The 26,001-nt window shown below is 42.8% G+C and overlaps 1 protein-coding gene across 1 annotated transcript in view; it reads right to left on the bottom strand.

Moving 5' to 3' along the window:
• Positions 1–491: 491 nt before the first annotated feature.
• The window catches only part of LOC134936687 (zinc metalloproteinase-disintegrin-like crotastatin), a 154,453-nt gene continuing 128,943 nt past the window's right edge, over positions 492–26,001 (bottom strand). Inside the window, exons 18-25 of the mRNA XM_063931867.1 lie at positions 22,939–23,014; positions 19,989–20,088; positions 17,166–17,250; positions 15,957–16,004; positions 13,187–13,228; positions 10,530–10,565; positions 10,272–10,427; positions 492–2,597 (exon numbers count right to left, since the gene is read on the bottom strand). Of these exons, the coding sequence (XP_063787937.1) occupies positions 2,571–2,597; positions 10,272–10,427; positions 10,530–10,565; positions 13,187–13,228; positions 15,957–16,004; positions 17,166–17,250; positions 19,989–20,088; positions 22,939–23,014 (570 nt within the window). The 3' untranslated portion in view covers positions 492–2,570. The remainder of the gene's footprint in view (positions 2,598–10,271; positions 10,428–10,529; positions 10,566–13,186; positions 13,229–15,956; positions 16,005–17,165; positions 17,251–19,988; positions 20,089–22,938; positions 23,015–26,001) is intronic.

Genomic DNA, 26,001 nt, shown 5'->3' with positions numbered 1-26,001 from the left:
GTGGTGATGTGCAGTGTTTTCAAAATTGTCATAAGCAATGCCACTTAGTAACATTCCCAAAATAATACTTTTTATGACTACGTATTTCTTGCTATTATTCTATTGTTTAATAATGTATTTTTAATAGTATAGTGTGGCTTAAATCCCTTGGTATCTATTGGCCTGATTTAGAACAATGGTGGACAGTTTATTTATGTAAACAGTTCTACAGGAAATTGTGTAAAATATGTAGTGAACAAGGTACTTGATTTCATTTTGTAAATGTACTGTAAAGTGAACACTGACTGGTTGTCATGGACTCACAAAATTAACTCTGATTGATTTGTCTCTCATCCACAGAACAGCCTGAAGTTGCCATGTGACTTAATATGTGCACGCAGAGGATCATACTGTTTTTCAGATTTTTTGTTAATTTAAGACCAATTTTAGCATATTATTGTACCATCTTTATAAAAATAAGAAAACATAAACGGGTTATGGTATAAGCCATTTATTTCATATTGTCATCTTATTAAAAAAATAAAACAATTGTTCATTTATAAAGAAATCTAGATTTTTCAAATCTGCTTAAAAGGATGTTTGAAATTCATTATTAAACTATGGAAAATGCAAACAGCAACTTTGTGCTGGTCAAATATCATAAAACACCTGTAAAAACAATATCACCCCTTTCACTCTAACATACAGTACTCCTACCCCATACATTGATTCAGTAAGACACACGGAGGCTAATGCAATAGGTTCCAATTTGGCAAAAGTGAAGAATTGTATGCAATTCTGCAATGGGATTTAAAGCAACAATTATTTGAAAGATAATACAGGGTTAGTTTTGCATTTGAACACTTGCATGGCATGGTCACATCATTTGCGATAACACCAGGCAGTGCGTTATATGATCTGGTTGCAAATGTTGTGATCAGACAGATACACAGCGTGGGCGGCTGCAGGAAGAGAATATTTCCACAGCTGCTGCTCTGAGACACACCTTCAAGTCCCTCTGCTTCTCTGCATCCTCCCCTTGTGTCTGCCGTGCTGCCGCAAACATTAGCAGCCGCTGGGAAAATGTAAATTAACCCCCTATGCCCCCCCATTGTGTACCTGGTGGATGCACTGTGAAAATCAACATTGCAATGGTCACAAGGTAACAGATGTTCCGATGTTTGGGGAAAAACTACTTAAAAAAATAAAAATCATAAAATTGTTTTGTTGAAGTTTTAATATGTGTTCTTCCTCCTATTACAAATAAAACTGTTTGCCACTTAACTGGTTAAAGAAAACTGCAGATTAAATGCAGAATAAGCAGCACTTATGCCAAATTGGGAAGCCAATAGATTTGCCAGTGTCACAATAAAATATTTAATTCATTTATTTACATGCTGCACAAACAGAAACAAAGTTACAGTAGCATCAAGCTGGATTGGGATCTTGACAAAAGGGAGACAGTATAAGATACTGGACTTGATTTTTAGTAGTTCTTAGGACGTTAATATGTAGTGTAACTCCTGAAAGTATATTAAATACTGTAAACTGAACCAGCATTCAAGATGGGACTGTCTGCATTATTAGGGCACTCACAGCTATGAAATGATAAACTAGGATTTCCATTTTACCTTTGGTTTGCTACTATTATAAAATCATCCCAGTGCTTTGGGTTCCAAATAAAGCAAAACAATTAAAGAAATATGCAATCAGTGGTCCAGTTACATTGTGAGAATCAAAAGTCTGCTTAGGGCTCCCATTGGTCAATGCTTATTTCCAGGGGCGGCTCCAGAGGAGGAGCTGCAGGTCAGTTCAAATTTCAAATAATGGAGCCACACCTACTGTCACCAACTGTCATTTCAAACTGACTCTGTGGCAGTTGGTGAGGTCCCCTATTTGAATATCGAACTGAGCTGCAGCTCCACCTCTGGAGCCGTCCCTGCTTATTTCCCATAAATCACTGTGCAACCTCTGTATATTTATGCATATTTTCTGATACTAAGGGACATATTTTACATACAGTACTTAAGATTTTTATCTGTTGTTATGCCAATAACAAAAAGTGCTATTTATTCCCATCAGATAATGCTATATACGCCTTGACAGCGCCATATATGCGTACCATCCAATTTATTTTGCAAGTGTCCTGAGATGAAATGCATAAGTAAAACACATAAAAGGATTTTTTTTTTTGCTTTTTTGTTTTACATATTACAAAAATCTGCCTCTATACAGTAAAAATATTTACATGGTATTTAAAAAAAAAAAAAAAAGACAAAAAAAGACAATGTACTGTAGCGTATTGCATGAAACAGGTGGAGGGCCACGGGTTTCCAAACCCTGGTTTAGACAGTACATTGTCTTGACAGTAATGAATGACCATAGGTGATCGTACAGAGACTGAAATAGTAACAATCCCTGTAGAGCTGGAATCCACAGATGAAGATTGTTGTAATGCTGAACTGCATTCCCTCTGTTTCTTGGCTTCTGGGCTATTTCTCAGTTCACATAGGACTAATAAAACAGAACATAAAAAAACAGTATTGTCCTCAAAGGCGTGTCATCCAAGCTGGTTTCACGTGTGGTCCATATTAACTTTTCACAGGGGGTTTCAATGCCTGAAATTAGAACAGGGGTTGCATCAAAGTTAAAAGGACAACATAACTTATAACAAGAGTAATGACTTTGGACTGAAGAGGAAAAAGCAACAAACAAACAATGGAATGAACTTAAAAATATATGTAAACAGGTGGTATGCAGCAGGGTTTGGTATAAGGTGTCCAGACTAGCCAGGGGTACCCTCCAAGACCTGATGACCCCAAGCCCTCCAAGGAATTGCAATCACATGTCCAGGATGGTGTTTACTTGCTCCATTCAGCTTGTGTGTTTGCAACTATGCACGGCCATACCACACCGGTATTGGGCCAGGGCAGATATCAAGGCAATGAAGCGCAGAAGGAAGCTCCTAGTTGGGGTGTTTACAAAACCTGTAAAGGGGGCAGGATTTGATGGGACGCCAAGGAGTTACAGAGGAGAAGGTCCCCCCCCTGGCAGTTGTGTGCTGCTCCAGTGAGACAGCAGACAGCTCCCGGGCAATGTCTATAACCCACCTATCTGCCCGCAGCTGGCTCCGATGCTGTGCAGGTGAACTCCAGTACCTGGGATCTCTCCTATGTTGGCTACTGTCTTAAACTCTCTTCTTTGCCATGCAGTGCAGCGACTAACATGCGGTGCACTGTACAAGCTATAGAAGCGCACTGTGCTCCCGGTTAGCAGTATCAACTTCCGCTTTGCCTCCCAGATGGGGGGATTTGGTGTAGCTTATAGGGGGATGTAGTGTAGTGATGTAGTGTACCCATACTTGCCTACCCTCCCGGAATGGCCGGGAGGCTCCCGAAAATCGGGTGACCCTTCCGGCCCCTCGGAAAGGTGGGCAAGCCTCCCGCTTTCCCCCTCGGCCGCCCGCAGCAGTGAACAAGTAGGCGGGCCAAGGGGGTCCGATGACGCGATTCGCGCTGAATCGCGTCATCGTAGCTCCGCCCCCCGCTATGCAGCGCCTCGTTTCTCGGCACAGCACAGCGGGGGGTGGAGTCACGATGATGCGACCCTGATGCAACGCCCCCGGACCACCCATCCTGCTGCCGGCCACGCCCCCGAACCACCCGTCCTGCTGCCAGCCACGCCCCCCATTCACCTACAACGCTGCCTCCTCCCGGAGGAGGAGGCAGCAAAGTAGGTAAGCCTGAGTGTACCATATAGTGTATGTAGTTTAGTAATGTATTGCAGTAAATAGGGGGTGTATTGCACTGATGTGGTGTAGCATATAAGGGGATGTAGTGTAGTGATGTAGTGTAGCATACAGGGTATGTAGTGCAGTGCATAGGGGCATGTAGTGTAGTGTAATTATGTAGTTCAGCGTGTAGGGGCTGTAGTATAGTGATGTAGTGCATTGCATAGGGGCATGTAGTGTAGTGATGTAGTTCAGCGTGTAGGGGATGTCATGTAGTATAGTGCTGTAGTGCAGTGGACAGGGGAATGTAGTGCAGTGATGAAGTGTTATGATATAGGGCCTAATTCAGAGTTGATCTCAGCCGCAAATTTGTTAGCAGTTGGGCAGAACCATGTGCCTGATCAGCCTGATTGTATCGCACTGTAGGAGTAAGTCGTGGGCTACGCACATACTGAACAGACTGGAAAAATCATTCGATGATTTGCAGATGTCCGCTGTCTGGCGAAGTTTTTGCGCTGCATACACATGCATTCGCACACTTGAATGATGTCATTTACTTTCTCGACAAGTGTGTATGTCGCCGCCGCCGAGCGATGCGCTGTCCAGCGGGTCATAAACGACCCTTGCTGTCAGCCATGCATGCAGCTGAACTTGGATTGTCGTCACTGAGCAATATGGTCGTCATATCGCTTAGTGTGTATGCACTGCTGCCGACTGCCCGGCCCAGGATGGGAAATACTAGGCGACGTCGCTCATAGAGCACATCGCCTAGTGTGTACCCACCTTTAGATTTGGGTGGGTTATATTGTTTCTGTGCAGGGTAAATACTGGCTGCTTTATTTTTAAGTGCAATTTAGATTTCAGTTTGAACACACCCCACCCAAATCTAACTCTCTGTGCAGCATGGTTTTGGCCAATTGCTAACTTTTTTGGTTTGCTAACCCAGCCTGATAAGGCCCATAGCACAGGACTGATAAGCAGTGTGCAAATAGCAGCAAGCAGCGCCCTCTACTGTCCATTAATATTTTTTTTACAAAGCAAAATGATCAGCGAAACTCACTTTATCACACCATGATTGCCTCTTACTAAAAGGAAGATGTGTCAATGTACTGTTCTGTAAAATGATCCTAAAACTGCTGCTTTCGGAAGATTTATGCATCTATAAAGTTTTCCCTATATGTATGACCAACTATTCTACCCATTCTTCACACGGGAGTTTCTGATTTTCGGGGTTGTATATAAAATTAGGCGTTAAAAATTTGGTAAATCTACAGAGATATAAATTTGAGACATCTTAATGTAAGTAAATATTAATCCATGGTTCTTGACGTTACCCGAGGAGCACCCGAAGCAAACACGGTAAAAAGTGACAGGAGCATTTTTGTAGATTATTAAATTCTACTGGAGGTGTAATCCAAATTTTGATCTGATTGTCAGTTTGGGCGTTATCGTTCCCGCAACGCAAGCCTCACATCCGTAATGACGTCATTATGTCAATCCCCTTAGGGGAGATTTATTAAAATACTAATTACGTAGTTTTCCTATTTCCCACCTGCAGAATACCTATGTTACATTTATTTATTTATTTTATTTACTTATTAACAGTTTCTTATATAGTGCAGCAAATTCCGTTGCATTTTACAACTGGACACAATTAGAAGACAAAACTGGGTAAAAACAAACAGTAATAGAGGGAGGAGGGCCCTGCTCGCAAGCTTACAATCTATGGGGAAATAGGAATTGATACACAAGGATAGGTGCTATCTATTGCATAGTTGTCCACCAGATTGTAAAGGTTCTTTGTAGGCTGCATGATATCACATCACAGCAGTGATGAACCAAGTTCAGGGGAAAGGAGAGTGAAGAAAGAAAATATGTGGGGGATGTGTTGACTCTACTGTGAGGATATAATTGGATAGGAGAGCTATGAAGGTAATGTGAGCAGTTCTGGAATTTGATAAGCTTGTCTGAAGAGGTGAGTTTTCAGGGAACGCTTGAAGGTTTGAAGACTAGAGGAGAGTCTTATTGTACGTGGTAGGGCATTCCACAGAGTGGGTGCAGCCCGAAGAAAGTCCTGTAATCGTGCATGGGAGCAAGTAATGAGTGTGGATGAGAGATGTAGATCTTGTGAAGAGTGAAGGGGCTGGGTTGGGAGATATTTTGAGATAAGTGAAGTGATGTATGTTGATGTAGTATGGTTAATAGCCTTGTGTGTAAGTAACAGTATTTTATATTGAATACGGTAGAATACAGGTAGCCAATGGAGAGACTGACAAAGTGGGTCTGCAGACGATGAACGTCTAACCAGGAATATTAGCCTTACAGCTGCATTCAGAATGGATTGTAATGGTGAGAATCTCTTCTTAGTTAGACCAGTAAGAAGACTATTGCAATAATCAATGCTGGAGATAATGAGAGCATGGATTAGAGTTTTTGCAGTGTCTTGTGTAAGATAAGATCGTATTTTGGATAGGTTTCTTAGATGCATGTTACATGATTTTGAGACAGATTGAATGTGGGGAGCAAAGGACAATTCTGAGTCAAGTATGACCCCCAGGCAGCGAACTTGTCGTGTAGGGCTGATTGTAGAGTACTCAAAGGTGATAGAAATATCAGGTTGGTAACTGCTATTGGCCGGTGGAAATATAATTAATTTTGTTTTGGAAATATTAAGTTTGAGGTGGCGAGATGACATCCAAGATGAAATGGCAGAGGGGCATTCAGTGACCCGGCCCAATACAGATAGAGACAAATCAGGGGAGGATAGGTAGATTTGAGTATCATCTGCATACAGATGATACTGAAATCCAAAAGAGCTGATTAGTTTACCAAGAGATGAGGTATAGATTGAGAAAAGCAGAGGACCTAAGACTGAGCCCTGCGGTACTCCAACTGAAAGAGGTAGCAAAGAGGAGGTGGATTCAGAGAAACGAACACTGAAAGAGGGATTAGATAGGTAGGATAGGAACCAAGAGAGGGCCGTGTCCTGAAGACCTAGGGATTGCAGTGTTTGTATGAGAAGAGAGTGGTCAACAGTGTCAAAAGCAGCAGAGAGATCTAGAAGAATAAGTATTGAGTAATGGCCTTTAGACTTCGCAGTGACCAAGTCATTAATCACTTTTGTCAATGCTGTCTCTGTGGAGTGTTGGGAGCGAAAGCCTGATTGATGTGGGTCCAATAAGTTATACGAGTTAAGAAAGTGTGTGAGGAGAGTGTAGGCAAGTTTCTCAAGTAGCTTGGAGAGACATGGGAGCTGAGAGATAGGGCGGTAGTTTGAGAGAGAGTTAGGGTCAGAATTTTGTTTTTTCAGAATGGGAGTAATCACTGCATGCTTGAAAAGTGAAGGAAAGATACCAGTAGAGAGAGAGAGATTACAAATGTTAGTTAAGGTTGGGATGAGCACAGGAGACAGAGCTTTACTTATTTGTGAGGGTATAGGATCAAGAGGAGAGGTAGTAGAGTAGCAGGATGAGAAGACGGTTGATCCTTCATCTTCATTTGTGGGATCAAATGAAGAGAAAGTTCCAGAGGGTTAAGGTAAGGAATTGAGGTGGTCACTGGTTGAGGAAGAGCATACCATTTCAGCTTGGATCTTCTCAATCTTGTCCTTGAAGTAGGAAGCAAGATCTTGCGCCTTGATAGTGGCTGGCGGGTTGGGTGAAGGAGGGTTGAGAAGTGTTTTAAATGTATTAAAAAGTTGTTTGGGGTTAGAGGCTTGAGCAGAGATGAGCGTTTGGAAATATGTTTGTTTGGCAGTGTCCAGAGCATTACATTAAGAGTGGTAGACAGTCTTATATGTGAGGAAGTCACTTGCAATACGAGATTTATGCCACTGGCGTTCAACTTTACGTTACAGTTTTTGTAGGTGTAGAATCACTGAGTCCGGCGGTACTGTAAGTGGCAAACAGATGGTTTGCATGCATCTTCGATGGTGGGTGGCCTGAACATGCGCATGCGCAGAATGGGTCCTGCATCGTCCTAGGCGGTGCCTGCTGAGACAAAGCTGGACTGACAGGCTGCGCGCATTTGGGGGCAGGGAGGGGGTGGTGCAGAGCAATGTGTGTGCCCCTGTTTTATAGGATGGGTGTCTGTGTCTGTGTCTTCCGACACCAATGATCTGGCCTCGGCAGCACAGGTGAGGTGGCCAATCTGAGCAGCCTTAGGCTGATGCTGCAACCATCGAAACTCATGGTTGTGACGGTGATCCAATACTGCGTCTTCGTTCATAGTAGTTGGATCTACGATGCCAGCATTAGCCATCTGTTGCCCTTAGACATATTTTAGCATCGCTGTTGCATCAAAGGACACAGCAGCGATGCAGTTAGCTCCTATCACTGAATCACCCCCTTAGTTTTCTTTGATATATCTGATAGTCATTGCTGTAACTCATCTCCATGTAGACTATGATCAGGAACCTATTTCCTCCTTTGTGTTCCACAGTTATTTCCAAGGTCAAAGAGAGATGGCTAAAGGTTTGTTTAAATAAATCTAAAGAGCACTGATACACTCTCTAGACAGCCAACCCATGTATAACCCTTATACATACATGGTGATTCTGCACAAGTACTATGCTATGTAAAATATCCCTGATGTGACCGTTCTAGAAAAGATTGAACCAAGTGCAGTCTATTTCAAAGGTATGACAATTACTGGCTCTTATCACTGCAGACACCGGGCCTGTGCATCCAGAGGGCCGACCAGACACCACTGAAATACAGATGTGTCCACATACATCTTTGCTGTATCCTGCCATGTATGGCTTGGTTTTGCATGCCATAGACTCAGAGATTTAGCCATGCCTTGTGATTTTTCTTAACTTGCTTCTTTAATTTGTTACTTTATACATATTCTATTATGGCAAACAAAAATTTTGAAATGCATCCACTCGCTACTTGTAGAAAACAGCTTAGCCGTGTTTTACATGTTGTGCCAAATTTAGCAAAATAGCAAAGATGTAAGTGGACACATCTGTACACCAATTCTTTCTAGGACTCATTTCCATGGGAACTCTACAAATGTGTACACACCCCTACAATACTCCATTTGCACTGAACTAATTAGCCACAGCAGGTGTAAGGGGAAGCAAATAAAAGTCAGTCAGAATTCTACATGTAGCCACCAGTGGTAGATTTGACCTGCAGGTAGCCCTCGCCCCCTCTCCCTTATTAAAATGGGTCACCTCCAATGAGCCAGTTAAGAGTTCATATACTGACTTCTCATTGGAAGCACTATGTGCTAATCACACACAGGACAGGCAGCCCCAGGGGGAGGGGTTTTCTCCCCATGGGACTGCCAGCCCAGACCAATGGGAAGCCACTAACCTGCCTGCCATCAGCCCTACCCAGCTTGTAGGAGCTGCAGCCAATGCAATCCTTAGAAGCTGGTGTTTGTGCACATGCACTAGACCCAGCACCTGCCACAGCCATTGAGCATGTGCAATAGACCTGGTAGGATCACCACAGTTGAAACGCTAAATAACATTGAACTTCAGATCTAGCAGCCCCCTTTCCAGGAAGGGTAAGATCTGCCACTGGAAGCCACAGTGAAGACTCCAAAGTCGTGGGCAAACCATAATGCATATTTGTAGAATATTTGTCACTGGATGAATTTCTAAGACATTTGCTGACCCAAAAAACACCTACACCAATAGGGTGACAGCAAAGGTACAATCACATTTCTCAGAATGAATGTGAATACTTTTCTTGCAACGCCCCTCATACAAATTGTGCATAATACAAAGGCTTGCTTCTGTGTTACCCTGTGGATTTCTGAAAGGCATAATTAGATATTAAAGAATCTGACATAAATGCAAGTAGAAGGTGCATTGTTTTACCTTGGCAAAACCAAGTTTCACAATTGGAGAGACAAGTGTGAAATGTGCAGACAGATTTAACATGGGAGGAGGGTATGTCATGTGTCCTGGCTCTAAATCTAAGCCCAATGCAATAATAAAGCTGTCAATTTCCAACTTGGCAATTATCAGCTAATACTGAAAATAAAATGGGGGAGAAAAAATGTTGGAAAATGCTGGGGTGGAGAATGACCCGTAAGGCCCATATAGACGGGCCGATGCAGGAGAGATGTGTGCTGATCGAACCGCTCAGCACACATCTCTCCCGCCGCTCAGCACAGCGCGATGTGTGCTGAGCGTGCAGGGGGAGACGGGGGGGGGGCGCTCACTTCACCCAGCGGGTGAAGTGAGCGACCCGCTAGATTGGCCTTCATGCAGGCCAATCTAGCAGCAGCGATAGCGATGCGCGGGGCTGCGCATCGCTATCACTGTAGGGGGTACACACGGAGCGATAATGCTGAAATTCTAAGCAATCTAGTCAGATTGCTTAGAATATCGCTCCGTGAGTACCCCCCTTTACCCTGCGCTCGGTATTTATGCACAACATGCAAAAGCAGAATGTATATCCTCCACATTGACCTCTTGAATAGCAATATGGCTTGCTTTTCCAGGGGTGAATCTGCAGCCCTCAGTTGGATTCATTACCAACCATAAATAAGTCCATATGTACATCAACATTAAACAATTAGTCAGGTAAACAATCTAATATACCTTTGGAGGAACGGGGAGTGCTGGTTTGTTGGCAGGTACTTTTGGTGGAGGATTGGGAGGCGCTGGCTTGTTGGCAGGTACCTCGGGTGGAGGATTGGGCACAGGTGGTTTGCTAGTTGGTACTGGGGGTGGAGCAGTAGTCGGCCTCTGTAATGACTAGAACAAAGCAATGATATTACTAATCCAATTTGCACACTGCATAACAGTCACACACAAATCCACTCACAGCTCTGAAGATAAAGTATATTTGTCTCTTACCGGAGATTTTTTATTCAGTTCAACTGATGTTGTGGTCTGTTAACAAAAGAAAGAAATATGTATAGAAGCCCAGTAATTGTTCATATTTCCATTGTCAGCCCATGGCTCTGAGATACAATAGGGCTAATGCAGGGAGAATATAAGGCCAGTTTGTGTAGCATATCTTGCATGAATATGCTGTACACATGCATAGAAAGTGAATGCACACATACAGTATATAGGACTTGCGTAATTCTGTCACTTAACCCCCAATCTGCCACTGCAGAAGTGTTACAGGAAGGGGGCGGGGGAGAATCTAATTAATGCAGGGTACAGTTAAGGCATGTTTACCTAAAACCCCTTTTTTCACTAGCTCTTAGAAACACGGGTAAATGTGCGGGGGTGCGCATTTACCTGCGTTTTTCCCTAGTGGAAAAGGGTCCCCCGGCAAATTCCCAGATCAAGTGATCCGCGAATCCTTCTCGGGTAGCTAGCCGGGTTGAACACGTGTTCAACCCGGCTAGCTGTCTAGTGTGAACGGGAGCCGTGTCGAGGTGACACGGCTCCCGTTCACAGTGTATAGGGAGGGCGGCGCTGGGAAATCATGTGATCTCCCAGCGCCGCCCCTGCCGCATCAGTAGCAGTGTCACCAACCCGGCAATATGCCGGGTTGGTGATCGCTGTTTAAAAGGGGGCTGTAGCACGGGTCGCAGCCGTGTCAGGCGACATGGCTGCGACCCGTGCTTTAGTGGAAAAGGGGTATAAATGTGTCCTCCCTCATCACTGCTGAACTTCTACTCGCACCTAGTTCCAACCATGTTTACTAACGCAGAAACTCTTCTTCTTCCCCGACAATGTGTCTTATTCACATTGCTATAGGCTAGATGAGGAAGGAAGCATCTGTACTCGGATATGCCAGTTGGGGCAGGGCCATTTTCAATCATGAATACCGGGGTCCTCTTGGTGGCAAGGATATGTCTCCCTGAACAGCATGTCACCTTTACTTGACCTAAACAAAGAGCATATCATGCCGACGCAGAGAGAGACACCTCTCAGGATATGTATGGCTCTACACATGGCAGAAGAGTTTTCTATTTTTGTTATTTTCAGTCATTTACAACCAATCAAACAATATTTTACCCCTATTTAAATGGGCAACTAGACTGCAAATTCATTTTTCATTTTCTCGCCCCTCATGCCCACTTATGAAATACCCAATCTGGTATGTAGTTATCAATATGTCAACAGCAAGTATGTTACAAGCACGATGCCATCTGCATTATGCCGACACAGCAGTAATGTTACTTAAAGTATTTTCATTGTGTTGGCAGTTATAACTTCAAACATGATGGTAAAGCATCATGTTAAAAGTTACAGCACCCACACGGTTAAATGCCTTCAGTAGCATTACAACGGTGTGTCAGTATAATGCTTCCAGCGTTGAGCCTCCAACATACTCCCTATCAACATGTTCAACAAACATATGCCTTCCCCTTTCATCTACTCTGCAGGGTGTAACTGTGAAGTCACCACGATTCCCCAGTAGAGTATCCCATTTAAGCCAGGCACATTGGTCATTTTTCACAGGGGTTTAGGGCCTAATCCAGACCTGATCGCCGTTTTGCGAAATCGCAAGGCGGACGATTATGGAACAACTGCGCATGCATACGGTTTGCAATGAACAGGTGCAAGGCCAAACTGCAAAAAAATTCTGCACTTTTTTTTATTATCGCTAGGCGAACGCAGGCGGATCGACAGGAAGCAGATGTTGGGGGGGGGGGGGGGGGGTAACTGGCCATTTTCTGTGAGTGTCAGGAAAGACACTTCCCAAGTGTTTTCAGGGCGAGTGTGTGACGTCAGCTCCGGCCCAATCAGCCTGATTCTTTCGCACTGTGGGAGTAGGTCCTGGGCTATGCAAAGACTGGAGAAATCATTTGATTGTGAGTTGCGAATGGATTTGCAGCTGGCTGGCGTTAGCGAAGCTTTTTGCACGGCGTACGCAGACTTGTGCAGGGCGGATTTTCATTCTGTCTGGGCTGCGACTATCCGATCGCAAACCCCTGCAAATTCACAGAGGAGCGATCAGGTCTGAATTATGCCCTTAAAAACCACTTAACTGGCATGGTCAGATTTCATGCAACTGCACTGTCCCACCCTGTCCCCCGTTTTTGACGAGGAGATCCGTTCTGCAGATGTGCATAATGTTTAAATATTAAAAAAAAAAATACTTTTTCAACTTTATTAAATAAAATTTATTTTAAAAAACAATGTTAATGCTTTTGAAGGGAAAATTCGTCAGTTAAGTGGTTAAAGCAGCGAGTGCGTCAGGACCAACAAAACATTACTGGATGTATCCCAAGAATTTTTTAATTATAGTATAAAACTGGTAACATCAAGCAGTTGATGTGCCAAAGGTTTACATGGGAACTACAATTTCATTGTAAATTCATATTTATTCAGGATTCTGATCACAAAACTGTCATGGATCCCAAACAAATGCTCCTTGCTTCCCAAACTAAAATATGACTACATTTTGATATTGCAGTACATAGAAAGATGACAACATTGCTGCACTAATTTAAACTCCTTCGGTCTTGTTTTCTTTGTAGAGAATCCAGGTGATTCACAGATTTTAGAACTGGATGGGGCAACAGGTTTAGATAATAGGCTGTACTTACCACACTGTATTGAGGTCCATGGTATCCATCTCGGCTGGCGGGCTGTGTGAGAGGAGAATAGATTAGTCAGAGAAGCAGCTTAAAACACGGAAACCATACAGAACTATAGTGGCGTTATAGGAGGATAGCGCTGGTGCTTGAGAGTGGTTGTATTCACAAGTTATCGAGTAGCAGAAAGGAATTCTGTAATAGATCTACAACATTTGCTGATTTAGTAACGATGAACTTATATCTTATATAAGATTTTTTTCCCACCTAGAGTACAATGAAGTTGAGTTGTTATGTACTCAAGGATATCCATACATCTTCCTTTGGTAAGATGGCCTTTGTGGCTTCCACTGGAAGTTTAAGTGGATCTTATAATAGTAGTGACCTACTGTCTATACTATATTATTATCCTTTATTTATATGGCACCAGAAGGGTTCCGCAGCACCTTACAGAGGACATAAACAGAAACAGTATGAACAAGACAAAAAAAAAAGTAACTTATAGTATACCCCTTTTACACCAAAATCTCGGGTCCAACTCTGGTTTTAGAACACAGTTCCAACCATGTCAGAGACTATTTCCACTGCACCTTCTACCTGGGTTATTCCTGGGTCAGCCTATTTCATAATGCTCCCGTGTGCAGTGTTTCTGTTCTGCCGGCACTTGGAGATGACATCATCTCCAATCGCCAGTGTTCCAGCTCTCCATATAATTTTTTACGGGACCTGGGTCAGATATCTCTGGTCACTTGTTTACACTGCCCTGCTACCCGGGTTTGACCCTGGTAGCTACCCATGTTGGATTCCCGGATCACTGGACCCGGGTTATTTTCAGGGACCCTCTTCCATTGAGCCGTGATACGAGTTAACCTGGCAATAATTATTGCGGCAGTTAAAATGGGGTACTACACTACATAACATTGCAGAACATGGACAAGGTATATAAAAACATTGCTGCATCAGTGATCATAGTACATAAATAATCACAGGGCAGCAGAACCCAAGGGGTAGGGGTTGTTGCAGGCAGCAGGGAGTAGATGATGGTATAAGTGAGGGAAGGAAAAGCACATGAGGGAAGAGGGACCTGCTTGTGAGTCTAATCTAATATTATCTATACCAGTAGTTCTCACCTCAAGTCTGCAAGTATCCCCATGTCATGTTTCGGGATATCATTAGTCATGCACAGGTGAGTTCATCTATTTAGTGGGTCAGTAATTATCCCCAATGGGGCGATTCACAGGAGGTGAATCAGAAAAGTAAAGCTCATTCTTGGTGCTCTCTAAAACTATATACAAAGTATTGAAATATAACTTTTATTGATTTAATTTAAATAAGGAAAAAGACCAAAGATGATAATATTAAAGAGATATATTAAAGAGATATTAGATCAAAATATGCTCTGAGTATATCTCTCTTGGGGGTAAATTTACTAAGATGGGAGTTCTATTTAAGATGGGATGTTGCCCATAGCAACCAATCAGATTCCAGGTATTATCTTCTAGAAGGTGCTAGATAAATGAGAAGTAGAATCTAATTGGTTGCTATGGGCAACATCCCATCTTAAATAGAACTCCCATCTTAGTAAATTTACCCCTTGGAGAGAATTATTTATTTGAGATGTATTTCTCAGTGTATTCATGCTCAAAAGAGCACAAACTATAGCCTTTTTGTAACAGTATCTATGACAGAACCCTGCAAAACGTAGACTGCCTGAGACCCATCTTACATAAATAATTATCTCCAAGAGAGATATACTCAGAGTATATTTTGATCTAATATCTTTTAAATATTAACATTTTTGGTCTGTTTCCCTATTTACATTGTTAAAAGTTACATTTCAATGCTTTGTATATAGTTTTAGAGTGCACCAAGAAGGAACTTTTCTTTCTGGATTCACCTCTGTGACTCACACCATTGAGTATATGGTTATTCTAACTCCATCGTGTACCACCAACATATGTGATTTATCACTTTATGTGACTCATTCCCATTATAGTTGTTTTTTCAGATACAGGTTGAGTATCCCATATCCAAATATTCCGAAATACGGAATATTCCAAAATACAGAATTTTTTGAGTGAGACTGAGATAGTGAAACTTTTGTTTTCGGATGGCTCAATGTACACAAACTTTGTTTAATATACACAGTTATTAAAAAAAAATTGTATTAAATGACCTCTAGGCTGTGTTGTATATGAAACATAAATGAATTGTGTGAATGTAGACACACTTTGTTTAATGCAGTTATTCAAAATATTAGCTAAAATTACCATCAGGCTGTGTGTATAAGGTGTATATGAAACATAAATACATTCTGTGCTTAGATTTGGGTCCCATCGCCATGATATCTCATTATGGTATGCAATTATTCCAAAATACGGAAAAATCCCATATCCAAAATACTTCTGGTCCCAAGCGTTTTGGATAAAGGATACTCAACCTGTATAATTTTTTTTCCGGTATGGAATAAAGCCTACTTAACCTAGTCAGTAATTATGCCACCTGCTTTCACAGACAGAAATCCTGAAAACATGACCTGTTGGGAGTACTTGAAGGATGGAGCTGAGAACCCTTGGTCTGTACGGACACTGAACATAACTTCTAGTTTTCCTGCATCTAGGGTTAGGAGGAAGTCCAGTAAATTCAGCGACAGAACTGCTCATGGTAGTCTATAGATCAGTGCTGCTAAGTCTGCCTTCTGGTAAGAAGGAGAGTGTAGCACAGTGGATATACCACTGCCCATAATATTAGGCAACAACTGAAGAAAAACAAAGAAACTTACATGTGTCGGCGCAGTTGGCACTGGGTGCAGCAGGTTCCTGGACGTCTGCTGCTCATGAAAGAAAAACAGATTAAGAGTATTCACAGACAAAATGTGTAAATGTATAGTTATTAAGCTTGCTTACATTAATGCCAGACTATATCTGGCTGCTACAAACACAAAACTCTGGACACAAATACAATAACTGCCAGCCCTACTACTGTTATAATATGGTTACAAATATTGTAGCATTTACTAGTAACTACGAAGCGATGAAAGACTGCCTGATATAAAAGTCATAAACTGAAGCCAATTAACCTGCCAGTACGTACAGGGTGATTCAAAAGTCACAGTACACCCTGTTGTTTCAAAAACTGTGCAGGAAATGGGAAAACAGAATACTCCAGTAAGGTATCGGTGAGGTGGGCTATTTTTTAGGGTATGTACCGAACATGGGTGCCATCTTGAAATCGTCCATCTTGAATCTAAGTCATTTTTTTTCAAATGGAAAGGGGGGCGTGTAACATGTCAAACAACATCAGAATTTGCTGAAAAGTTTATTGCTGCAGATTTGAAATAGCAGTTTTTGTTCAAAAGTTACAACACTTTTTTTGTTGGAATTACAGGCTGAACTGTTCTCCATAAAGGACAGTCATTTATTGTGTGGGCGGCGTTGTGCTGCATTTTAGGTTCTTCACTAAGGATGCCAAAACCATTGTTGAGGTTGTCTCGTCAGTAGCACTTTTTGGATGACCACTCCGTGACTTGTCAGCCACAGTCCCAGTTTCTCGGAATTTGGAAATTAGGCACCTGACAGTGTTACAGATAGAGCCACACTAGTGCCTATTGCAGAGAGCGTCCCTGTCTGGCCAGGCGCGCTCGCCTGTTTTGTCAAAGCCATCTTCAGTTACTTGCAACAAAAAGTGTTGTAACTTTTGAACCATAACTGCTATGTAAAATCTGTTTGCAGCAATAAACTTTTCAGCAAATTCTGATGTTGTTTCACATGTTACACGACCCCCTTTCCATTTGACAAAACTGACAGATTCAAGATGGCCGATTTCAAGATGGTGTCCATGTTCGGTACATACCCCAACATTGTGATACCTGTGCACTCTGGATAACAGCTGCCTATGTCAGATCACACACTCCTGTCACATATTTCCTATCTGCTTGGATAAAATATATGTGACTTTTTGTTGCTTGTGCAGAGCAGACTTGGTCTCTTACCTCTGGTGTGGAGATGTTGGACTTCTTTTGTGCCTGCTCCAGGTATGCTGGGTTTGTTGCACCAGATACAGTAGCCGGAGTACCCCTGTAACAGAACAGCTAATGGTCAGCCTACACTCGCACGGATCTCTTTTAACAGATGGTGAGTTTCTGCATACAGCTTGTGCGCAGATGACAATGTATGCATGATAATACTCGAGTGCATCTGCGTTATTGGGTGGGAACTGAGCTGCAGCAATGACAACCGCTCTGACTTGTGGAAAAGCCATGGGAGAATCCAGGGCATCCACGTAAAGCACAGTGTGATTCTGAGCCATGTATACTTTGCATGGAAGCCTGTTACTGACGGATTTCCTGTACCCAGCATGGGCCTGGCAGTTGTGGTGGCTGACGTAAAATCTCTGGGCGGCACTGGCTGTCCACCTGCACACGCACAATCCCACGCATTAGTTGTATAGATACTCACATTAGCATAAATTAGTAAATCAGGGCTGCTTCATCAGGGAAAAAGGGGATTAGGGAAATAGTTGACGTGCACAGCAGTTCAAAACTTGGCATTTAGAAAGAGGTCATAGACCAATCCACATCAAGAACATACAATAACCAGTCTGTAGTATATAGCAGGTGGAGGTGCGCCCAGAGAGTAAAATAATTGACACAAAAAAGGAGAAAAAGAAAACTCTCAGTTTGGGGCACTAAAGTCTATAAAAATTGGAATTAGGTAAAAACTTAACTTTTATTAGTAATAATTAGAATACATTTATATTTACCTCTAAGGTAAATCTCACTTGAGGCATAATAATGGAAAGAGAATTCTATGGTTGGTGAAAATATTGAGAAAGTAATAAGAGAATCTTTTGAGTACAATGACATTTAGGCAGACAAATTTAAATATATTGACAGTCAAATACTGTTGTAAGGTAACCCGGATCCTGGAGAGTACTGTAAAAAAATGAACAGCAGTATGTCGCGGTATAAAAAATATTGTCATTTGCAGAGCAAAGCAGAATCCACAATGCAGAAAAACATAATATTCATATCATAAACAGTCAGTAACAAAATAGGTAGAAGTGGGATATGCTGCCTGTCTCTGGAGCCTGGAAGTTAATGGTTAACAGGATCCACCTGTGTATTGGCAAACACAGACATGTTACTGAACTGGCTAATATGTGTCACTGTGAGAAGTTTATTTGATACAATGCTGCTGTAGCAAGTTGGTAATATGCACTTGAGAACCATTCGCATGGATGGATACAGTGTATTTCCCTTGTGTACACTGACAATGAAAAAACAGAAAGAGGAATAAACATAACGGCCAACATTCACAACAGATAAAATTGTCCTAAAAATAATACAGTGTAGGAGACCACTAATAGGTTGAACTCGATGGACAAATTGTCTTTTTTTCCAACCTCAGAAACTATGTTACTATATGAATATAGCTGGTAAGTTTGGAGTGGAAATATGTCCAGCATTATGCAGGTAAAATAGTGCAATTAATGCGAATAATGAATAATTCCAGAAATGTATCTGTCACATAGCAACCTTGTATGGGTACACTCAAGGTGTCAGAAAAAGGCCTCACGGTATAAAGGTTCCGTAGAACAGCTGCTGCTCTGTCATATGCCAATTGCAGTGGTGACAGGGTGAGCGTGTCCGCAGATCCAAATAATCCAGTGAGGGAAAAAGCAAGTGGTATTGTATCACAGTGACACACATTAGCCAGTTCAGTACATATCTGTGTTTGCCAATACACAGGTGGATCCTGTTAACCATCAACTTCCAGGCTCCAGAGACAGGCTGCATATGTCACCTTTATCTATTTTGTTACTGACTTTTCATGATATGAATATTATGTTTTTCTGCACTGTGGATTCTGCTTTGCTCCGCAAGTGACAATATTTTTTATACTGCAACATACTGCTGTTTATTACTTACAGTATTCTCCAGGTTCCGGGTTACCTTACAACAGTATTTGCCTGTCATTATATTTAAATTTGTCTGCCTAAATGTTTTAGAATTGAGTCACTCAAAAGATTCTCTTATTATTTTCTCAATATTTTCCACCAACCATAGAATTCTCTTTCCATTGTTATGCCCCATAAATAACATAATATATAAAATAAATAAAGAAATAAATAAAATTCAGCACGACTCTGGACCCTGAGTCTTGTGGCTGATTCAGCGCTGCGCACACAGTGTCTTTAGCTGCAGGCTACTAGGTAACCCTGATTTACTCAGAAGAGGAGAGAAAGAAAACTCTCTTTTTTTCTTCACATCATCAAACGGGTGATCTTCAGTATGCTGAATGTCGGGATCCCGGCGCACAGTATACCGGCGCCGGAATCCCGACACCCGGCATACCGTCAGCTATTCTCCCTCGTGGGGGTCCACGACCCCCCTGGAGGGAGAATAAAATAGTGTGGCGTGCCCACAGCGTGGCGAACCCGCAAGGAGCTCCTTTGCGCTCGCCACGCTGTCGGTATGCCGGCGGTCGGGCTCCCGGCGCTGGTATGCTGGTCGCCGGGAGCCCGAGCGCCGGCATACCGTACTAAACCCCATCAAACTCCTTCCTTTGTGTTGTTACATCTCAGCTAACTTCAAAAGAGGAAGTGTGACTTGCTGAGTGAACCTTTTACCTTTCATATACACTTTAACCCTTACAGCACAGCGGTACTGTAGAGGGAACATCTGAATGACTCATTTTCAGTTCACTGCTTACTGTATGTCCCTGTATTTATGTTACTACCTGTACTGTAGTCTCGCTAATTAATACGCTTTTGAGCTACAGTATAATCTCCTCTATGTTATCACCCCTCTTACCTCTTGCAGAACATTTTCTTCTTGCGGAACACAAACATCAGTATGAGTCCGACTATGAGAGCCAGGGCAATAACTATTACCACTGCGATGATTGCAAAATCTGCAAGAGCAAGAACAATATGTCTAATGAACAGGAGCATGTCGGGTTATAATAAATTCCTTATCTCGGGATTCTGTAATATACTGTAACAACGGTATTCAGCCTAATGCTCCTGACTATGGAAATATTATTACTATAACCTTTAAAACATGTTTTATATAATAAGCAGTTTTACATATTTACCAGCACATGAGGGTTTAAAATAGAACCTTGTACCAGTCAGAGCAGGAGCCTCACCTCTCATACTTATGTATACTCTAGAGTTGTAACTACAAAATGATTACAATGATACGAAGAAGGCATTTATAACTTATATCAGCTTTGCATTATTCTAATCATTTTTATAGTCAAAACTCACCACCAAATCATATATGTGTGTGTAACTCTGGTTCCGATACTAGCCAGTGCCTCCCCAGCCATTTACCTCACCGCACATCACTGCCTTGTACATTCAGGGTCATTTCATCCTAGGCAAAGCTTCAGCCACTCACACCCCCCCTAACCTGCAGTTCCCACCACCACGTCTCGGAGGGGAGATGCCGGTGACCACTAGGTGGGCTGGGGTGAATTTCATCATTATACAGAGAAAAGAAACACTCAAGGACTTTTAAAGTGAAAAAGTATATTGAAAACAATGGGCCTTATTCAGAGTTGGTAGCAAACCAAAAAAGCACACTGATGGGCAAAGCCATGTGCACTGCAGGTGGGGCAGGTGTAACATGTGCAGAGAGAGTTAGATTTGGGTGGGTTGTGTTCAAACCGAAATCTAAATTGCAGTGTAAAAATAAAGCAGCCAGTATTTACCCTGCACAGAAACAATATAACACACCCAAGTCTAATGGGCCCTACACATTGGCCAATCCACCGCCGAGCTGCCCGATGGCTGATACGGCCGACGGGCGACCCGGCGGTGGGGGACGGGGGGGGGGCAGTGATGGGTGGAGTGAATTTACTTCACTCCCCCCGTCACATGGCTCCATAGAACTGCAGTCAAATATGGCCTGCATGCACAGCCGACGGGGCACCAGCGATGAACGAGCGCGGGGCCACGCATCGTTCATCGCTGGTGCCTCCACACTGCATGATATGAACGTTATCTCGTTCATTAATGAACGAGATCATTCATATCGTGCAGTGATGTCGGCCAGTGTGTAGGGCCTATTACTCTCTCTGCACAAGTCACATCTGCCCCACAATATACTTTCATTTCCATATCCTTGAGTGACAGCTATTCTTTCTGCCTATGTATACACGCTAGCTGACATGTTAGGAATTGTATAGGACACTGAGGTATATTTAAAATGTATGCTGAGTGTCGGGATAATTACATACTGCATCTGGGGCATACTTGCCTACCTGACCCTCTCCATGAGGGAGAAAACGCTCTGTTCCTGGACTTTCCTGGTAACGTATGATTGCCATCACCTGTGGTGAGCTAGTTACTTAATAAGAAAGGCGTTTCACCACAGGTGATGGCAATCATACATTACCAGGAAAGTCCAGGAACAGAGCATTTTCTCCCTCATGGAGAGGGTCAGGTAGGCAAGTATGATCTGGGGCCTGGTGGGGATACTTAATTGTATGTATATATATATATATATATATATATATATATATATATACACACACACACATACATACACACACACACACACACACACACACACATACATACACACACACACACACACACACACACACACACACACACACATACATACACACACACACACACACACACACACACATATGCGCACACCATGCCTCCCAACCGCCCAAATTTCAGTGGGACAGTCCTGGTATTCAGGGGGGCAGGATGGGAGAGCCTGTGATCACCACTGCTCTGCTCTGCAAAGCAGCCGATGATCACTGAATAGATGCCATGCACACGTGTACAGCATCTAAGTAGGACAGAGAGGTGAGCCGGGGGTTACCCAGCCGCTCAGGGAGCGCTGGCCATACCCCTCCACCTGAGGCTCCACCTCATTTTTGAGCCCGGCACACCACTTTGCGCAACACCATCTTCTTAAATTGGGAGGTATGCATATACATATATTTGTATGTTCCGCATTGTGTTGTTTACAAGTGCAAACCACCCATCGTGCTGTAATATCTGTACTGTCTGTGGTCCCACAGAAACCCCCATGGGCTACTTACAGATGTAGCCACGATCATTGCGGCCACATCTGCAGTAAATGTTCATCCTAGCCGTGCCGAGCTGCGCCATTTGCTGCTCCCATGCATGCGAATGGGGCACGTGCATGTCTAAGATGCCCACCCCAGTGGTAAGATGTAGCCATGATGAGTGTAGCTACATCTGTACCTAAAAGTTGCTTCCTTGTTTTTCTTCATAATTGCCATTTTCCCTCTTACAGACGGCAGCAGCATTACAGCGATACTGCTAGGTGCAGACTTGTAGTCAGGTGCTGCTTGTTTCTGGAGAGCCGGGATCCAGGGGTCCGGAGGAGATGCATCAGGACTAAGAGGTGCGGGAGTGGAAACCAGAAACCACAGTTACATCCGCCTCCTATGTGCCTTCACGTGACTTGATATTAGATGTGTCAGCACAGAGGAAGTGCTGAGACACTATGTGGTACAGCCTGCGAGTGGCGGCTGCACCTGATTTGATCCGCAGCAGCCACCAGCAAGTTGTTTGTTAGATGAATTCAGTGGCGCCCTCCAGGGGCAGGTGCCCCTAGGCAGCCGCCTATAGCTGCCTAATGGTAGAACCAACCATGTGTACATGTTACTTACATAACCGTTACTTAACCTGAACTGGGTCTTCCTGCTCTCCCCAGGTGAAAATCTACACATTTGTTAACACTACCATATCCCACATTAAATACGTACTGGTTCCTGATGTGGCGTCACAGCCGGGTGGTGCCCATCCCTCCTGGCACTGACACTGCAACTCATGGTCACAAATCTGGAAAAGAACAAGGCAGCTTTCAGGCAGACTAAGTACTGGTGTTAAACAAACCAAATTTAAAGAGCAAGGGGTTTATTTACTAAAAGTCGATTTTTTATCTATTTAAAAATTGCCTAGAATAGTACCAACATCCCTGCAAAATCGACTACAGTGTTTCTATTTCAAATACCTAATTTACTAAAATAAGATTTTGGGTTCCTTTTAAAAATTGCTGTGAGATGCGAGTTCAAATTAAAGTTCTAAACGTGTTCTATCCATCAAAAATCGACCCAAAATCAATAAAAATCGAACAAATATCGATAAAAAGCCCCAAAATTAGCAAAAAGAAAAAAAATATATATCGATCAAAAGCGACCCAAAAGAGACAATTCCACATGATATAAAATCAAATAGAACTATTTCTGATGGTTCTATTGAAAATGGTGTTTAGGGGTTGATTTTGAGTTGATTTTCAAATCGACTATTAGTAAATATGGGTTAGGAATTGAGTTTTATGTTATTGAAGGTTCTATAGTAATTTTATGTAAGTGTAAAGGGGATGTAGTTGGAATCCCGGCGGTCGGAATACAGATGCCGGAATCCTGACCGCCAGATTACTGGCAGTGCCGCCACAGTTATTCCCACTCCTGGGTGTCCTCGACACCCATGGAGTGGGAATAGAACCTGTGGTGAGCAAAGTGAGCCACTGAGCCAGCAGCATGGCGATCGTAGCAAGCCCGCAAAGGGCTTCATTCCACTCGCCCCCCTGCCGACATTCTGATGGTCGAGATTCCGGCGTCGGTATTTTGACCATCGGGATTACAACCACCGGGATCCTGTACCCAACCCGTGTAAAGTTTTATTACAGTTGATTTTGACTTAAGTAAATACCTGTCACAAAAATACCTGTCACCTTAAAAAAAAAAAATCGACTGAAAGCCAAAATTGACTTTTAGTAATTATACCCCCTAATGTTACTATACCTCCCAACTTTTAAACATTGTGAGCATGCTGCACAGTGGAATTAGGGCCATGTCATGTGGGGTCTCTAACACTTTTCTGTGAAGAGCAGTGGTGTATGGGACATAGCGCCAGGCATTTTGGCTGGAGTACAGTCCATAAAATTAAGACTGTACAACCTAAGGAGGAACAATTGTGATGTACGTATTACCTAAGCATTACAGATATCTAATCAGACCACTTATAACTTAACATATATTGTTAGAGCTGTGTTATGTATTCCTTATTAGCCATTTTCTGTATTAAAATAAATGTTAATGATTATTTGTGAAACTGTGAACAGCATGTGTACTGACAGGTGCATGCTCACTGTGCTCCTGAGAAACAACCCATGACATCATCAAGCTGTCAGCTCTCAGGACATTGGCTCAAAATGATCACATGAACTCTACAGCATTTATGATGCAAATAAAGTGAGGTACATTTCATAGCAGATTTTATAAATAATGGTATATGTGTACAGAGCTAAAACACTGCAATTACACTTCTTCAGAGGCAGTAATACTAATGTTAGGGTTCTCAAAGTCACATAACTGGTACACTTTAAATGTATACCACCAAACTGCAACTGCCCCAGCCGAGTCAAGAGAGTCACAATTTCAGGGGACTGTGCTGACAATTAATTTGTTTCTTGTATCTCCAAACTCCCCAACATGTGTGATCAAGTGCCCTTTCTCACAAATCCAAGGAGAGTAAAGCTCGGTGATATCTAAATAGAATGTAGATACTGCCATCTCACATAGCAAGCAGGGAGGGTATCACTCCTATGGAACTATCCCCAAACATACTGCACTGTACATGGGAAGGCACTGGCTGGCTGTATTATTCAACTGAGCTGCTATTTGGCTCTATTGGAATAGTGCTGCGTAATAAATAAACAATATCTACAATGAACACATACATGTATATTTATCTTGCTCTAAAATAGTTAGCTCTGAAAGAAAGATGGCCTGAGGCCACTGTATTTTCCCCAAATCCCTACCACTGCCAGGGACGTAGCCAGAACTTTGTGGGCCCCATATCAACATATTGAAGGGGCCCCTGTGAAACTCCTCTCCATAGCAGTTGATAATTTTATGCCCCATAATAGTGCCCTAGTTCATTTTCTGAAACATAGTAGTGCCCTAGTTCACATTACATCACATTGTACTGCTAGCAGTACACATTATGCATGAAAGTACCCCCAGTTCCCATTATAACATTGGCCCTCATTCCGAGTTGTTCGCTCGTTATTTTTTTCTCGCAACGGAGCGATTAGTCGCTAATGCGCATGCGCAATGTCCGCAGTGCGACTGCGCCAAGTAAATTTGCTATGCAGTTAGGTAATTTACTCACGGCATTACGAGGTTTTTTCTTCGTTCTGGTGATCGTAATGTGATTGACAGGAAGTGGGTGTTTCTGGGCGGAAACTGGTCGTTTTATGGGCGTGTGCGAAAAAACGCTACCGTTTCTGGGAAAAACGCGGGAGTGGCCGGAGAAACGGAGGAGTGTCTGGGCGAACGCTGGGTGTGTTTGTGACGTCAAACCAGGAACGACAAGCACTGAACTGATCGCAGATGCCGAGTAAGTGTGGAGCTACTCAGAAACTGCTAAGAAGTGTCTATTCGCAATTTTGCTAATCTTTCGTTCGCAATTTTACTATGCTAAGATTCACTCCCAGTAGGCGGCGGCTTAGCGTGTGCAAAGCTGCTAAAAGCAGCTTGCGAGCGAACAACTCGGAATGAGGGCCATAGTGTCCCAAGTTTATATTATGCCACATTATAGCGCCCCCCAGTTCATCCTATGTAACATTATAATGTCCCCCCAGTCCATTTTATACCACATTAGAATGAGCAGGTCCAGGGTATAACAAGACATATTGCAGACCCCAAGGCAAAAGTTTGTAAGGGCACTTACTGTATGTATCACCCAATGGTGAAAAATTTATATAACACATGTAACTTTGTCAGGGAAGGTGGGCCCCTCTCAGCTCTGGGCCCCATAGC

This window comes from Pseudophryne corroboree, chromosome 6 (genome assembly GCF_028390025.1).
Source record: "Pseudophryne corroboree isolate aPseCor3 chromosome 6, aPseCor3.hap2, whole genome shotgun sequence".
Taxonomy (NCBI): Eukaryota; Metazoa; Chordata; class Amphibia; order Anura; family Myobatrachidae; genus Pseudophryne; species Pseudophryne corroboree.
Note: the sequence above shows the minus strand (reverse complement) of the source record. Positions and strands in the feature narration are given on the sequence as shown.